Source organism: Felis catus, chromosome B1 (assembly GCF_018350175.1).
Source record: "Felis catus isolate Fca126 chromosome B1, F.catus_Fca126_mat1.0, whole genome shotgun sequence".
NCBI lineage: Eukaryota > Metazoa > Chordata > Mammalia > Carnivora > Felidae > Felis > Felis catus.
Genome location: NC_058371.1, coordinates 104,950,858 through 104,969,044, shown reverse-complemented (window position 1 = coordinate 104,969,044; position 18,187 = coordinate 104,950,858). Strand labels below are relative to the sequence as shown.

Here is an 18,187-nt window from a genome sequence, read left to right as displayed (position 1 = left end):
AGTGGCTGTGCTCTGAGCTGACACTTTGGGTGTGAGGCCAGAATGTTACACCAAACTGAGGATCTTGGATCTAGAAGCCACATAGATTTCTGATCACCTTTCTAAGAAAGTTGAGGGCTTGGATAAAGACACAGAGGTGTGGGTGATTTTGGTGGAGGCATTTATACAAATGCTGCAGGAGAGGTCTCTGCCTTCTCATCACTCTTCCCCAAAAAACTAAAGTATAGGGAAATGAATTGTCACAGGGCTCCTGAAATCCAGGTCCCAACATTAAGTAGTAGACAATGACTTGGTTGCAGATTTCATCCAAGATGAAACAAGGAATAAATTCTTCCCTAGAAAGAGAAGTAAGGGTGGAGAACCAAAAGAATCTGGCCTCACAGGGAGACCCAACTTGCACTGAGTGGATGCCACAGTTATAGCAAGGAGAGAGGAGAACCATCCCAAGAGGATGGCAGTTTTTGAGATGAGGCTAGAAACCAATGCTTCCACTCCATAGCAAGGCATTTTTAAGAACTGACCAAAGGTTTTGTGAGACTCACAATGCCACTTTCTAGCCCTGTAAGTAGGACAAAACCATGGGCTGTAATAAGGGGGCAGGGAAACAAGGAGCTCTCCCACCAGAAAACACTCACGGAGCTGAGGTGCCGTGAATGCAATGACATAGGCAGAAAGTTGTGCCTTAGCTCACTCATCAGTAGGGAGTAACCAGCAGCCACAGGACACATGGCTCCTGGGCAGATAGGGTACTATACATTCTTCAGATTTAATGATCTGCAGGGAAGCATGTCTACAAAGACAAGGAACAAAGGAAAACATGTAGAAAGTTCATGCTCTCATAATCATTACATGGTTCTAGAAAAACTCTAGAAACGTAAATGAATGTGGGAATGTTTCAGGCTGAGTATGTGCTTTACTTAACACAAAAAAACTAAAAAAAAAAATAGACACATTATGAATATAATAAATGCTAAGTTGCTTTTACCAAGTTTGTGGGGTTTTTTTTCCAACATCAGTTAGTTCATACCGGAATGAAACTGAAAATACAAAGAATCTGGAAAAGCCCTTCATAATAATGTTTTTTTTTCCTTGTTAAACAATGCAACATTCATACTGAAGGGGGAAAAAAAATCTATACACATATTAAAGCCCTTAGTTATACCCAGAGTTTTCCTAAATACTGATGAGCTCACATTCAGGAATAATTCAGAGGAATAAAGAGAAAAAAATCTCTCCAACTTATCATCCATAAACACAGATAAAATAAAAGTTCTTTATAATTTCCATAGAAGGAAACCAATCAGAACGTGCCCTATGCCCCTCCCAGCCTCACATAAGTGCATTCATTTGCACCTGCAGTTTCCCACATGAAGTTTCTGTGTTTCTCATTTTTATAAGAAACATTTCAGAAGTGGGTAAGTCCTTTTATTTCCTAATCCCCTTCCACAAAGGCTCAGTTAGAGGCAAAATAAAATTTTACCTCTCATGCTTATAGATGATAAAACTGAGAGACTTTTTCTTTCACAATGCCTCTGAGTTATTCTTGAATGTGAGCTCACCAGTAGTTAGGAAAAGCTCAGGTGTAATTAAAAGCTTTAATATATATATTTTCCCCTAAACTAAGAAGTATAATATATTTCAATTAATGAAGAGCTTTTACTAAGAGCATTTATTGGCATCACTTACCATCATTCACACAGTTGCAAAATCCACACTGATACCTCCTTCCTCCTTCAATGAACTGCATAAAGGGGCACATGTAGGCTTTGCACCTATTGCATCTGACTGGTCCATTCTCTCCATGATTTACCAAGTAAAGGGGAGTCTAGAAGAAGTGAAATGAAGAGACAGGTGGGTATAGGACTTCAAGGTACTTCAGAATGCTATGCAATAACTGTAATTTGAAAAGTCTTCCAAGGGATTCATTAAGGAACTCTTAACTCTTAGTGTTTGCCAGGAAGGTAAAGATGCCTCTCTTGATACCTGCTGAATTCAAGGCCATACCCAAACAAAAATTAATTTGTATTTTTATCTCACTAATAAGGACACATGTGTGTTTGTGTATTTACGTATATGTGTGTATATATATTTATCTGTAAGTGCGTGAAGACAGAGAAAAAATACAATGATGGCAATAATATTTAATAAAGCATATGTTAAAAATGTCCTGGACACCTTGTATCACATATTTTTCAAGGTTTGTTTATTGATTATAAATAAGGCAGCGAATTGGGTCTGATTTTAAAAGCATTCGTTCGTATACAGGTCTAGTTTGTCTAGATAGTTCCATCAAAGAATACAAAATGTTTCTTCAGAAATGCAACTATCTGAATAAATATGCAATAATATCCACTTATTTAGGCAAGAACGCTGATTCTGCCTTTTCTGCTTCTTTATCCCATGACAAAATGTACTTTCAGTGTCATTGGTCATGCGTTGCCAGAACTGAAAAAATAAATATTTCCACTGCTCTTCCTATAAACATGCACAAAAACCATTACACAGCTTGAACGTGGAAAAACTCAGCATTAGAGTCTGCCTTGTTTTTCAGCCCTTCTGGCTTTCAGAATAAAACCACAAAGATTCTTCTTGTTTTTATAAATCTCCTTTAAAGATAACATTTCTAGAAAAGCTTGAAAATTACAGGGTTTGGCATGTTAACTATGTTTTTCTTTAAAGAAAAAGATGTAGCAGACTGCTTTTTAATGGAGACCTGAGGAGGAGGAAGAAGGTGGCGGATGAGGCTGGGTCATAAGGCCATTTTCTACTCAACTTACAAAACTGAGATTTATTGTTTGTCCCTGTCCAGATGTTCAGTGTGAAAACTAATCTACTGCTGAGGTTTGAGAAATGAGTTGTGAGGTTTCATAGCAGAAAACAATAACACAACACATAGCAGAAAACAATAACAACAACCACAGGTTTAGTATAATACATAAAAGAATCAGGGAAAGGATAAAAAAAAAAAAAAATTCAGGATCACTTCCCATTACCTCTGCATTGGCCTCTGCCCCTCCTCTTGCCTCAAGGAAGCCAGAAAATGGATTAGATTTTCTTATATGGGGTCTCTTCTGATCCACACCATGGGCATAGCTCTCGTGCCCCACTGGTAGGATTGTGACAAGGATTAAATGATGGATACATGTGCAGTACAGAGCATTGTGCCTGGCACAAAATTGTTGGACAAAAGGTAACTGGTGTTGTCGTATCTATACAGAACAACCTTTCCTCTCTCAAAATCACTCAGCTCAGAAGAGACTGTGTTTAATGAGAGAATTATAGTTAGATAGGTTTGAGTTTCTAAAGGCATTTGTTTATATAAACATGTTAATTAGCTAACTTGTTACTGTAAACTGCCACTGTTAAAATGATCTAGAAGAGAGGGAACCTACCTTCCAGGATATTCTGATACAGGCTAATGGCTAAAGTTGAGAGCCATGGAAGATTTTAAAAACCCTCCCCAGGAATTTGACTTAAATGCATACACATTCAAATATTGACACATACAATACTTTTTAATATACACTGTGTTTGAGAGGCAAAAACTGACAAATGTTTGTCCTCTTTAGCTGGCAATAATAACTAATCTGAGGGAACCAAAGGAAAGCAAGCAGAAAGATACAGGACCCAACCAGAAATTGTCAGGACAGTGAATGGAGGATTAGAATAAGAAGTGAAAGATAACAAAAATGCAATAACAACATAGCTATTTCTGGATCAAAACTAGCAAGCATGATTTTGTTGCTGTTCTTCTCTACAGCTGCAACCTCTGAGATCAGAAGATGTTTTCAAGAATTAAACCAGGGAGAAAGTCTGCAATTTGCCTGCACTCCAGCCAACTTTACTTCTCTCATCCTTTTATTTTGAGAGTTCAAAGACTATAATCAATTCCCTGAGAGACTTTAGAAATATGATGCCATTATTTGCCAGACAAAGCAGAGGTAACAGGAGGAAAATTAACCGTATTTTTACTGATATGATTTACCCAAAGACAGGCCCAGCCTAAAATTACTGTGAAACTGTCGGCAGCTAACACCTTAGCATTCCAGTCCTGGCAGATTCAAACTTGCAGAACCAAAAAGTAATGTCTAGTAATAAACTGGAGTCGAGTAGTGACTATATCTAGGCTGTTAAATACATTTACATTTTTTTTTTTTTCTGTTTTCACTCTTTGGAAACTGGATGATGGATAGGTAAGTAAGGTCTTCAGACAATTGAGGTGACAGTAAAGAATGTTAAAAGCTTTTTAACTGTTTACATTTTCTTTGGGGGCAACAGAACAAAGTTTCTAAGTTACACTGCCTTGTTTCATCTCTCTCAGGCCATGTTGAAAACTATCAGAGATTTTCTTTGCTCTCTCCAGATGTCCGCTTATCTGTTGTACAGTAGTCTGTATGAGCTCATAAATAGCTAATCTCACTTTTCTTCTCAGTTCAACTTTAGTGTATATGGCTTTAAAAAAAAAATCTAATTAGTTTCCCAAAAAATCTCTAAGTTTTTTTTTCCTTATCAAGAACATTATATCATATTTACTTTAAACTCATTTCCAGATTTTATAATTTTGTTTATAAATGGGCTTCAATCTTTTGGCTTCTAGTATATTTCTGCCTGCTCTTTCTTTTCTGTTCTCCTCTTAAATAGAAAAAGTATTGTTGGTTCTGATCCTGTGTGGCATGAACTTATACAACATGAAAGTGATGGGGAAGCTGAGTTAGAAAGAGGAAGAATAACATTTGAATCTTTTGCTTGTAGTTTTGGATTACCAGGGCTATGCCAAATACTTTACTGATACTAATTTTAATTAGGATGCTTTAATTGAATAAAATGTCTCTCTTTTTTTGTGTGTGTGTATAATACCATGCTCAATTCTGGGCCACAAGAAAGTATATAACTCACTGAGAAATAAGGTTGAGTGTTAAAATGATGTGACTTAAAAGCAAAGCAAACAAAAAACCTTGGGGTTATTTTTCCAAGTAAAAGGAATAGATAATAAGATGTATCAATCAATAACTCCTTGGTACTACTACTACAATTTAAAATGTTTTCTCATATTAATATATTATCAGTTTTCCCAATATTCCTGTCATTCTCTCAGGTAACTGTAACATTTGTACAGTAGGGGCTGGGTATATGATGTGCCTTGGTGGGGTAGTCAGTCAATCAGGATAGAAAATACACGAAACAAACAAGCATGTAAATATGCAATTAAAAGAGCAAAGTAGGATTAGAATAGGTGAGAAATAGTCATTAATAAGAATTGTCTTTAGCTTAAAAAGCAATGTTAAACTATTTGAATCGCATCCCCAAAGAAAAATACTCAAGAAAAATGAAGTACAATGTAGAAAGATCCCACATGAAGAATTCTTATAATTTGTAGCCTATGTCCTTTGTTTTGGTATCTCTATAACTAAGAAAAGTCTGAATATACAAGTCCTGCTGTGTAGTCTCTCTTTTAGGCAAGTAATGAATACCAGAAAGCACCTAAATATTAAAAGCTTATAACCAAACCTGGAAAGCTAAGGAAAATATGAAGGTGTTTTTATAGCACAGATCCAGTAGATGGCACTGTGCGACTAAAAAATTAAAACAAAACTACATAATTTACCCGGTAGGTAATAAAATACTCAAGATAATTATGCTACATTCATTTAATGTAGCTCTAATAACATTAAACTTCTGTCAGCTATTACTGTCACAAAATTAAGAAACATATACTTCTCTTGAAAGAAAAATTAATGGTTAAAAATATTGAGGGAAACAAAATTAAACAACATGAAATACAGGTTACTTTAAATATAAATTATATAGAAATTATAGAATCTGCCTAAATTACTGAAGATAATAGTCCAGAAAAATTTACGTTACGTTTCTAATCCCCTGCCAACTTTTCCTTGACTCCATGTGGGGAAACAGGCAGCCCCAAAGCACAGCGAGCAACCTGAAGACAGCCCAGCCCGGGAAGAGAAGGGCATGAGGAAGCTGATGCTCCTGCTGCCAGCATCTACCTCCTGCTTGCCACATTAGCATTCCAAGCACAAAATAACAAAGCAAAGTCAGAGAAGCTTGCATCACGGTGCTCAGGAGCACACTGTGATGAAGAAATTATTTTCTAAAGCAAACATCTATCTTCCTGCTGGAACATCAAACCATAGGCAGTGGTGTGCATGAAGGGAGGGGTAGGGCAGAGAGGCCAAATCGGAGATTTCAGGAACACCCTGCGGTAGGAAGGTTACACTTGCCCATATCCAGGATATGGCTGGGCAAAAACTGTCTCACATTGCCCCAGTACCTGCCTCCTTATTTTTCAGCACCAGAGTTCTAAGTAAGAGTCCTAGAAGTTCTAATCACGCACACACAAATTCTGTAACAACCTACCCTCCCTCTGTCTTTTAATACTTGTTTACTAATTGTGAAAAAATACATATTTTCCATTTTCAACATACACTTCTCTTCCCTTTTTTCTCCCTTTATTTCCTTCAGTAGAAGTATCAAAAGAGGGGCGCCTGGGTGGAGCTATCGATTAAGCATCTGACTCTTGATCTCAGCTCAGGTCATGATCTTACAATTCGTGAGTTTGAGCCCTTCATCAGGCTCTGTGCTGATGGTGCAGAGCCTGCTTGGGATTCTGTCTCACTTCTCTGCCCCTCTCCCACTTGTCCTATCCTCTCTCTCTCTCTCTCTCTCTCTCTCTCTCTCTCTCTCAAAATAAATAATAAGCTTAAAAATATTTTTTTAAGTATCAAAAAAAGTAATCAGTCTCCTTCCTGGACTATAACATTGTCTTCACATGACCAATAGTCTACTTTACTTAGTGCCTGAAAGAAATACCTTAACAGAGAACAGAAGAGAACAGAAAGAGCAGGCAGAAATATACTAGAAGCTAAAAGATTAAAGCCCATTTATAAGCAAAATTATAAAATCTGGTAATGGGAGAGAAATTTTTTTGCTTATAGTGGGCCCTAAATCAGATCAAAAGTTTTATTTTTTTTTAAGTGTATTTATTTTGAGAGAGAGAGAGAGATGGTGAGCAAGGGAGGGGCAGAGAGAAAGAGAGAGAGAGAGACAGAGAGAGAGACAGAGAGACAGAGAGATTGAGAGAGAGAGAATCCTAAACAGGCTCTGCACTGTCAGTGCAGAGTCTAATGCGGGGCTCACATTCATGAGCCATGAGATCTAGACCCAAGCTGAAACCAAGAGTCAGACGCTTAACCACTTAACCGACTGAGCCATCCAGGCGCCCCTCAGATCAAAAGTTTTAAAGTAAGATAACCTGCTGAAATGTAACACAGTCCTCCAGCTTGATAAAGGGTCATATTTAACATCAATTATATTCCCCAGTAAACCACTATAAATAGATATCTCTAGCAGCAATAGTTTCATACTGTCAAATGTATTTTGGCATGTAGCTACTTCTTGGGATTGGAGTACTGCTTATTTTTTGGACCTATATCAAGAAGAGGTCAGCTGATAACTTAGATTAATCAGGGGGATGTAAGGAGAAGCATGGAAATGGTATGTGAAAAGATAATCCAGAACCTGTGATGAACAACTACCCTTGAAAAATGTTAAACATTCAGACTATTAGACATGCTGGAAGACGAGCAGGGTTAGATTCCAGAGGATTATGCCCAGAAGCTAAAATGAAAAGAGAACCTGTATCAAGTGCACTTAGTAAAGACATTTCCATAGGACAGAGAAATAGGAAGCAGCTTGTACATGTTTTCTATTTCTAGCCTTGCCATATAGGATATTCAGTCAGCTTACATGGAAAGAAAGGGTACAGAACAATAGGTACTTACTGTACACATATTTCCTAAACAGCAGTACTGTTTTGTTTGGCTTTTTTAAAATAACAAATATAGCATGAAAGAATATTTTCTGAATGCCTTTTAAAAATGTTATGCATCTTCTGAAAAGAAACAGAGCTTGATAATAAAAACATTCAGTGCACTGTACTAATTCTAAACATACACTTTCTTTTTTTTTTTTTTAGAGAAGTATGTTTTATTTATCATACACACAATGCACCATAAGAAAGCACGCAGATTATAATTGTCTCTGATTTCAGTCCAGGGTTGTCAAACTGTATTTTGGAATGAAGCAATCTTAACATCTCTTGGGAGTCATAAAACTTCTTCTCATTTTGTGAAAATCTTTATCCACCTTTTTGCCCAAAAGTTATTGCCTATACACAAATGTAGCCAAACTCTATTACACCACACAATGAGATGTTAAAAATGCCATGACGATGTTCCATATTTACTTTCATAGATTTCCTATATCAGCATTTTTATTTATTTTTTTAATATGAAATTTATTGTCACACTTTCTAAGGATGTTTGTAGTTGGCCTTTGTTAACCTAAAGCTTTGTGTTTTCATATTTCCAGAAAAGTATCCTCTTGTTAAATGCACTTCAAAGATTGTTTTCAGCTTTTTTCTCTTCAACATCACTGTAAGCCTATTTATTCCTATAGCTGTATCTAAAGCTTGTGTTGGATTTGAACATCTTTTTAATTTGGAAATGGATCCTTTGCATTGAGGGGATGTGTTTCGTCTTGTCTATCCAGCATTGAAAAATTCTGAGAAATTTTACCGATTAAAACCTACAATACATGTAAGATCATAACTATTATGTATTATCTATAGTTTAAAATCCTTTCAAATATATGAAAATATCAATTTGATATTGAGATACTCCACCTTGGGAGCTGGAATTGCCATCCATGGGTTCAGAAGGGAATGGAGGGTCCATGATGAAAAGTGACTTGTCCAATAAATTGCAGGACTGCAGCTTGAATTCTCACTCATTTATTCCATCTATTTGCCTTCTCTGTGATACATATACAGAAACTGCTTTGCAGACTGTTTCTATAGAAAAGCCTATAGTTTCAGAGAAAGGCTCCATTATTCATGATCTTTGATTTGAATCAAGCACTCAGTGATCCCTGGTAACCATTAAATTTCTCTTGTCATTTTTCTCTTCCTCTACAGCAGCTACTTTATACCTTTCCAAACTCCAAATAAGCTCTCTTTCCACATCCCTTAGCAGATAATTTTGCTTCCTTGTTCAAAAAGAAAATAGAAGACCTCAGACAGGAACTTCCTTGACTTTCTCCACCAATTTGCCAGCTTCTACCTAATATTTTCCTTTCTCTCCCTCTCGTTACAAGGGAAGGGGTATCCTCCTCCTGACTTCACAGAGACCTTGTCTCAACCTGGCCCCTGAGGACCGGCTTAGACATTTGAGCTGTACATTCCCATATTATCTTGTGCCTGACAGCACTCATCACACTGCTTTACTTTTCAGTATCACTACTAAATTCTCAGGTCCTTGACTTGCAAGTCTCATTTGTTTATCATTGTATTTCCAAGAGCACAATACCTGCGAGAGTGGGCAGTCAACAGTTTTTGAATGAACAAACAAAACATCTATCAGGTACTCACAAACACACTGTTGTAAACCCAGGGCAGCTCATGATAGGCGCATAAGCAAAAGGTGCAAATAAGAGAAGAAACCACTTGTGCTGAGGGTCAACAAAAGCGTCTTTCAAAAAGAGATAAGCAGTTATGAGGAGTTATATTTTCAGTGATTGACAGAAAAAGACAATTTCAATCAAGAAGAATAGTGTAACACAGGAGGAAAAGCTTGGGTATGTTGGTAGTTAGTAAGCAAGTAGCCTAATTCAGCTGAGATGGAGGGCGATAAATAGGAAAGCTGGACTGATTTTGAGGAGAGCTTTCAAAACCAGGTATGTCCCAAATGGCTGTGCTTACAACACGGACCACAAAACAGACTGTATGGTAATGATTCAGAAGATAACTGAGATTTCACCATTCAGTAAATTAAATGATGCCTTTAGAAAATTGGTTCATTCAGTATAGGTCTTAAAACCTTCTTATAAATTAGTGAATTCTATCATGTTTTACAATCAACACGAGAGACTTGCAAAATTTGTTTCATCATCTCCTATATTTTATTCAATTCATAAAACTCTTTAAAAAATAAACTCAAAAGATATTTGAATATTAGTTCCAATTTTTATTTTTATTTCTTTAAAGTTTACTTATTCATTTTGAGAGAGAGAGCACAAGCAGGGAAGGGGCAGAGAGAGAGAGAGAGAGAGGGGGAGAGAGGGAGAGAGAGGGAGAGAGAGGGAGAGAGAGGGAGAGAGAGGATCCCAAGCAGGCTCTGAGCCTCTAGTACAGAGCCATGCATGGGCCTTGAACCCATGAACCGTGAGATCATGACCTGAACCAAAATCAAGAGTCCGATGCTTAACTGAATGAGCATTTTTAAAGTAAGTATTTTTTAAGTAAAGTAAGAATTTTTAAAGTAAGTTTCTAACTTAAAGAATTCACTCCTTAATACTATATGTAAGTTTCAAGTTCACCACTGATTCCTAGGGCCTTAATTACAGAGTAAATTCTCAAAAAATACTTGTTGAATGACTGATAAGGAGGGAAAGATAGAAGAAGAGAAAAACAGGTTTAAAAGAAGTCTGAACAGGGGTGCCTGGGTGGCTTAGTCAGTTAAGCATCCGGCTTTGGCTCAGGTCATGATCTCATGGTTCGTGAGATCAAGCCCCATGTCAGGCTGCAGCGCGGAGCCTGCTTGGGATTCTTAGTCTCTCTTCTCTTTCTGCCCCTCTCCCACTTGCAGTTTCGCTCTCTCAAAATAAGTAAACTTAAAAAAAGGTTTTTAAATAAATAAGTAAAAAATAAAAGAAGTCTGAACAACAAGAAAACTAAAAAATGAAGGAAGAAGGAAAATACAGAAGTCATGTGTAAACCTGAGGATAATCACAGAAGATTAGGCTTGGATGAAATAAATCCTAATATGCTAAGTTCACCCTAAAATATGCACAAATAGGAGACTCTTTTCCTACAATGGCCAAAAGCATCTCAAAGCAATATAGCTGTAATCTTTCTACCTGGGGCCTCTAATGCCAGGAAGGCTCTTTAGTGGAAAGGCCAAATTGGACCACATGCTAAAGTTTAAGAAGGGATGCTTTTCTAAGAAGGTACCCATGGTTTCAAAAGAGAAAATAAATACAGTGAAGAGAGCATTATATCAGTTTTCCTGACTGGCAGTCCTACTTCATGACTAGATTATAAATGGTAGATAATGATCCTAAAGCAAAAAAAAAATGGTCAGTTTAGATTGGTTTTGCTAGCCCAGGTTTTCAAGTTACAGGTATATTTGCAAAGATCAGCACCACTTTTCTTGCTGGAACAGATGTTAGAAACTTCTGAGTAAGACACTCCTTCTTAAGGAGCTATGATATTTAGGAATTCTACAGTTGAGAGATATTTTCCCACAATGCATTTAAACCTTGACCTATTATAGTTTATCTTTTATCCCTAAGGAAGAATTCTATTTTGTTGTCTAATTATAGACCAATTGCAGAAGATATATTTGCTATAAGAAAGCGTGGATGAAAAAAATATATTTTAGACTTAAAAACTCTATGAATCAAGTTTGTTTCTTCCATAAAAAAATAAGTGGCAGTTTTCTGTTCCTCAAAGGAAAGTTATAAAATACTACACTTTAAAGGTGAAAGTGTTAAAAATAATAAGCCTAGGAGCACACTCCCTTTGTCTCTCAGCAGAATTGTAAGTTAACCAAAGTCTTCCCTCATTTATATCACTTCTTCATATGGCCATGAAAACACCTTCAAATCACTGTCCTCTGTGCATGAGTCAAGTCTCTATTTAAATGGCAGCTTCTCAATCAGGCCTATCCAACCACCCAACTTAATCTGAAACCTGCCAACTGCCCTTTCCCCAGGCAGCCCTCATCTTCCTAACCTTGCTCTGTTGTTTCCTTTCTCCATATGTTACATCATTTTCTCATTTTCAGGTTCATAGTCTTGTCTTCTCTCAGTTAAAATGTAAGCTCCATGAAGGTAGACAGAGATCTTTATCCGTTTTGTTCACTGACATGTCTCGAGTCACAAGAACAGGAAGTGGCACATATTGGGTGAACAATAAATGTTTGTTGAATTAAATCTTCATTGAATAAGGCAGACTAAGTAAATTACTAGTTCTTCATGCAATCCAATCTGCTGTCAATGTAAATACTGCTCAGTTACCGTCCCTGGTGGGCAGCCACATCTACTGGCTAGACCACTTCCCAGTGACATAGGATATCATCCTTTATGAGTTAATTTCATTTGGGCAAATAACCACAAGCCATTTGGAGGAAAGACTTAAAAACAGGGTTAAAAAAAGTTGAGAAAAAAGTTTTCACTTAAAAATGCATGTGACCAATTCAAAAGCATCTGGAGGAATAAGTACATCTATATATTTATTATATACCATTAATGAGCTGAAAGGAGAGGGAAGATGGTTGCATAATTTATCAAATAAATAAAATTGATAAATATGATTTTATATCATTTTCCTTTAAGGAGAAATGTGGGGGGAAAAGGAGAAATATAGTCAAAATTATATATTTGAAGTATTTAAATAAAAGATTGGTTCAAAACTTGTAAAACTGTAGCAGCAAGAGAGTATGGAACAAAGTAAGCCAAAAGAAGTTTAGATCTCATCCCATGTTCAAGACTATGATACGCTACTTCAGTTTATCTCCGTAGTTCAGTTTAGGTCTAATAAAAGTGATTTCTGGTGGAGGAGTTCTATGATATCTACCTACACTAGATTTTATAATTATGGCTCTTCTATTTTACCTGCTTTTGCAGAAATATTGTCCCAGGATGCTCTTATTTTCCCAAACAATAACATTTTAAAGATTCTACTCTTTTTTTTTTGCATGTCTCATATATACCACCTTTTTTCTCACTCTTCACAAATATACACACATATACACAGTATATATTTTCACATTTATAGTGAAATAATACTGAAAGAAACAACCATCGGAGGGATAAAATTGAAACCTAAGCTAAACTTAGGAAGAATTTAACTGTCCAGGAAATTCTTTAAGCAACTGTTACCCAGTCAGCACAGGTGGTTTTGTCTGCCAGCAATACTAAAAGCAAGGATAATTTGCAGTGAGTCTCCAAATGGTGATTTTTCTTAAGAACATATGTGTGGGAAATAAAACATTTTCTTTGATATAGAACACAGAGATGCAAGTAAATGTCAGATGCCTGGATAGAGATGACTCCAAAATGCAAGTCCTAGCCTTAGCTTGGTTCCTAGATAGTTCAATTTTATTTACTTTTAACTCATTTGGTTAGAAATATAGCATTTACACATGAAGTGGATGTTCAATAAATGTTTACGCAAAGATCTCTATTCTGAAAATCTCATCAAGTTACTTGGCTTCAAAATTCTAATTTTACTCCCAAATATAAATGATATTGTGTAATGAAAATGTATTAAATATTTATTTAGTGCAAAAATGTTCCAGGAACTATTTCAGGCCTTGGGAAAGCAATAGTGAGGAAAAGTCACATGTGGTCCCTTCCTTCAGTCAAATACACAAGCATAAAACCACAAACTGTGATGTGCTATAAGGGGAGCTACAAGGAGTATAAATGTGGGGTATCCTGGAAAGCTCTCCTGAGAATGTGACTTTGAACCAAAATCTGAAAGTTGAATAAAAACTAATTAGGCTAAAAATACAAGACAGGGTGTGAGAGATTGAGGGGAAATTATTCCAGCAAATGTCCATGAAGCATCTTATGGAAAATCAAAAGTTACACAAATGTTTATGTAATGGTGAGTGTTTATCATCTGAATAAAAAGAAAATTATGATATACTATCCAATGACAGGTCCTATGCAACACTTCTTTTTAAAAATATAAATGAGCAGCCAACTCTTTCCACTTATAAATGAAAATAAATGTGGCATATATAACAGTTTTCTCCTTCTTATGTAAGATGTATAACTGGAATCACTGAAGGGGTGTGATAACATCTCTCTTAAATGTCCATTTCCAGTCAACCTAAATTACTGTAGTTTTTGTTTCTCTTCCTTATATATAGTAGACTCCCAAAATCAGTGATTGCTGAGTTAAAATTTTCCATGGAGGAATTTAATATCATATAAAAAATAACCACAACAATAATGTAAAGATGATAATAAGAATAGCTATCATTCCTTAAAACAGCTTATTTTATTTTTAAGTAACTATCATGTAAGGAGGTTATCATAATTTCATTTATGAGAGAAATGAGACCCAAAAAGTTAAGTAAATTTTTCAAGGTCACACTACTAGAAGTGGTAGAGTGAATTTGCAGACCCAGCTTCGTGTGATTCCTACACTCCTGCCCTTATTACCTTACTTGTAGTTATGCTAAACTCCTGACAAAGAACTGCTTCAAAACTCACATGTGGTTCAAACTTGGGAGTCATTTTCAGATATGAAAGGTTTGCGTAAGGTTTTATTTCTTCTCTCCTTTCCTAACTACTCTCCTGCCCTCTTTCCTTCCTTCTCAAAATAGGATTTAATTTAAGTTTTTTGGTTTTAATCAGTGGGATGCCTAGTAAATTTTCAAATATGCAACTTTGAAATATTTGCTTTTCTCGTACTTGAGCACTACAAGGACATCAACTGTATACATTTTAAGCCCTTGTATTATCAAGTCCACAAAATTTGAGCAAAGTTAGTAAAGCAAGGCATAATTAGTGCATTTCACTAATTCTAAAATCTCATCAGTTATAAGAGACAGAGAAGCTTCCAATTGAACAGGACACAATGCTAAGAAGTCATTGTTAATAGGAGATATTCCTGTTTTAGAAATGTTAAAATGTGAGGAAATGTGGACCTTAGAATTGATGAAGGGGCTCTTGGGTGGCTCAGTCGGTTAAGCATCCGACTTCAGCTCGGGTCATGATCTCACAGCGTGGGTTCAAGCCCTGCATCAGGCTCTGTACTGACAGTTCAGAGCCTGGAGCCTGCTTCGGATTCTGTGTCTCCCTCTCTCTCTGCCCTTCCCCCACTCACACTGTTTCTGTCTCTCAAAAATAAATAAACGTTGAAAAAAAATTAAAAAAAAAAAAAAAGAATTGATGAAAATGGTAGCAAGAGGCACTAAAATATTTCCTCTCCAGTGCAGCGCCTCATGAGTGCCCAGCGCTCTATGTCTAATGAGACTGGTCTTGGCTCCTACGTTATGGATGTTGCACACTAAATCACCAGGCATGGAAAGTCATAAAACCCACAGCCACTGAAAATTAAATCAAGGCATGATATTCTCTTTTTTATTCTTATTTCTCCTGAAGGTATTCTCCATTTAGTAAAAAAGATTCATGTGAATAATTTAGTGACTAAGAAAATAAGCTTGGTGCAGTTAGCTTCTAAACTATAACTTAAAATAGAATTCTAACAACCTTTGCCCTGACAAATGTGACTCTTTCTGTATGTCTGCTATAACACCATTCTAAAAAGGGACAAGATTCTGTTCTTCAGCTGCCAAACTTTTTCATAGCACTATATCAACAGTGACCACAATCATCAGGGGATAAAATTCAGTTTCTAAAGTAACTTTATACATTAAAGTATTTTAAATGTTATATTCATAGTTCTACTTCTATTTTAGTATATGCATTTTATTTTTCCAAGTTTTTATGTTAATACCTTTTTAAATACTGCATTAAAGCAGACAACTTCAGATTATAATGCTCATATTAAAAACAGATTCAGACTCTTGAAGCTTTCATGTCAGACTGAAGTGAAATAACTTCTAATTTAAGTTATAAGCATTCTTTAAGTTTTTTAAAGGACACAATATTATTTTGTAATCAATTTCATTTCAGAGCATGTTTTTCGTAAAGCTAGCTAAATTTGGGCTCTATGTAAAAATGCATAGTCTCACAACCTTCATGTGTTTTTTAAGTGAATAATACACTTCAGATTTCTTTTATTAAAAGTATAATATAAATGAAACCACTTTGGGTTAGATTGTGTTAGATTGTTCACAAGAATTTCTAACAATATATAGGATGTGTGATAAGTTCATGATAATCCACACTGAATGCACCATAGAGTGGAAAAGTAGACACTAGCAGTCTTCTAGATCTATAGGACATCAAAGCCAGACTTCTCCCTCTTGGGAATAAACACCCAAGATCATAATATAAGGCACAGCAGAGACCTAAGTCATTTCCTGGATCCTAACCCTGTGTCCCACCATTTGGTTACCATCTATTGTACTTTGGAGAAGATAGTCGATTTTTATTGGTTCTGGACATATCTTTATTATGATCAAGATTTCTTCCTACTTGTTTCACTGTTCTGCTCTTTATAATGAAATATAACCCCTCATTAATATGTGATGGAATATACTGATATGTGTATTCATTAGTATGTGCTAAAATACATCTATAATCTCTCAAATGATTTTTTTTTCTTTACCACAAAGTCTGATCAGACTGTAGTCATTCAAAAGTACAAAATAGAATCAGATAGCCAAAGTAAGATAAAACCCTTACTTCATTAAGTGACATGTTTATCAACAGACTCAAAGTGCTACCAAGGAACTTAATAATTAAGACTTACTGGACAAAAAATATTATTAATTTAGAGGCTTAAAATATCTAGATATCAACCACCACTCTATAGTTTGGTTTATCTTTGTCTTTTAAATATCTATCCAACCCTGAGAGTGCGTTTATTCAACTAGTACCTTTACTGAATGCCCAGCCTATGGATTTTGGATAGCCTTTGCCTTCAAGGAGTATGAAGCAGTAGCTTAAAGTCACAAGGCTGCAAGAAAAGAGGTTAAGACAGACATTTCACGATAACTCACAAGTTTACAGGAGGAGCAAGAAATCCACTGCTAAACTGACTGCCAGCAAGAAAAAGGAATGCTATTTTATACGTTTAATTAAATAAAACCTCAACAAGCTCATTTATAGCCAGATGTAGTAAAAGAACTTGGAATCTGAAATCTCGAATTCCAGCAGCATTGCTCATTAGCTCTGACTTTAATAGCCTCAGAACCTGTACAGCTTCTACATCTATAAACTTGAGTAACACCTATTTCACAAGTCGCTATCTTCCTGAAAGAAGGGTAACACACAGACATAATACTATAGTGAGACAGAACTGTTTTTCCTCTGATGCTTAAATTGCAGTGTAAACTCTGCCAAAATGTTAATTCATGCCGGCAAGACTGAAAAGTCAAATGCATGACCAAGCAATCCCTCCCGCAAATTATGCATAGGAAGTCCAGCCCTGATGTAATGTGTTAGTGTTGGGTCTAATCTCTGACAGTCTTTTCCTTTTTTGTTAACCCCATTTGTCAGTTCTTTGACATCCATTCCTTTTTCTTTGCAATCACTTCTTCATATCTACTGAATCTATCAGAATATGAATAATCGTTAAAGAAAAAGAATTTAGGGGCACCTTGGTGGCTCAGGTGGTTGAGCATCCGACTCTTGATTTCAGCTCAGGTCATGATCCCAGGTTCATGGGATCAAGCCCCACATCAGGCTCCATGCTCAGCATGCTTAAGATTCATTCTCTCTCTCCCTCTCCCTCTCTCTCTCTCTACCTCTCCCTCTCTCTCTCTCTCTCCTTCTGCCCTTTTCCTCCACTCGCACTGTTTCTAAAATTAAAAAAAAAGAAAAAAGAAAAAAGAATTTAAATAGTATTTAATAACAGAACAAGCTTCTTCATTAAGTCATAACTAAGGTAAAACTTCCTGAAACCTAAACTCCACAGAACAAAGTTGTACCCATCAGAATTTTTTCCACACTGCACCAAAATTAGCTGGGTACCTGGAAATTTTCTGTAAGTCCTAGACAAGAGTAATTGTCTTGTCTTCCCTCATAACCCTAAAGTTCACCTCAGTTCCTAGCATAGAGTATTAGGGGATTATAAATCAAGTGAAATTTAAAGACTTGGATAAAAACTTATCTGCACTATATTAATTCAGCAAGAAAAGAAATTACTTTGACTATTATATCCATTTACAATTTTAAAAATATACACATATTTCAGATTTCTAGTCACAGATGTAGTAAAAGCTTCTGTCATCTGGTTTATAGGTGAAATTACTAAATGCCACGTATAATTAAATCTACACATTTGTCTAAAATGTAAAGATTTCCTATTTTGAAGAAAATGCAAAATTAAGTATAATCTTCAATCCTTTTCCACTGAAACCTGTGTCTACCTCCATTTTTAAAATACAGCATCAAAAATAAAATCACAAGTTACTAAACAAAAGATAACCAATTACTTTCATAGTTAATTACACTGAATGTGGCA

The 18,187-nt window shown here is 35.9% G+C and overlaps 1 protein-coding gene across 6 annotated transcripts in view; it reads right to left on the bottom strand.

Moving 5' to 3' along the window:
- The window catches only part of SEC24D (SEC24 homolog D, COPII coat complex component), a 110,396-nt gene that overhangs the window by 43,857 nt on the left and 48,352 nt on the right, over positions 1 to 18,187 (bottom strand). For all 6 annotated transcript variants that reach the window (XM_045055925.1, XM_019829009.3, XM_019829010.3 and 3 more), the window contains exon 9: positions 1,687 to 1,825. In XM_045055925.1, the coding sequence (XP_044911860.1) occupies positions 1,687 to 1,825 (139 nt within the window). The remainder of the gene's footprint in view (positions 1 to 1,686; positions 1,826 to 18,187) is intronic.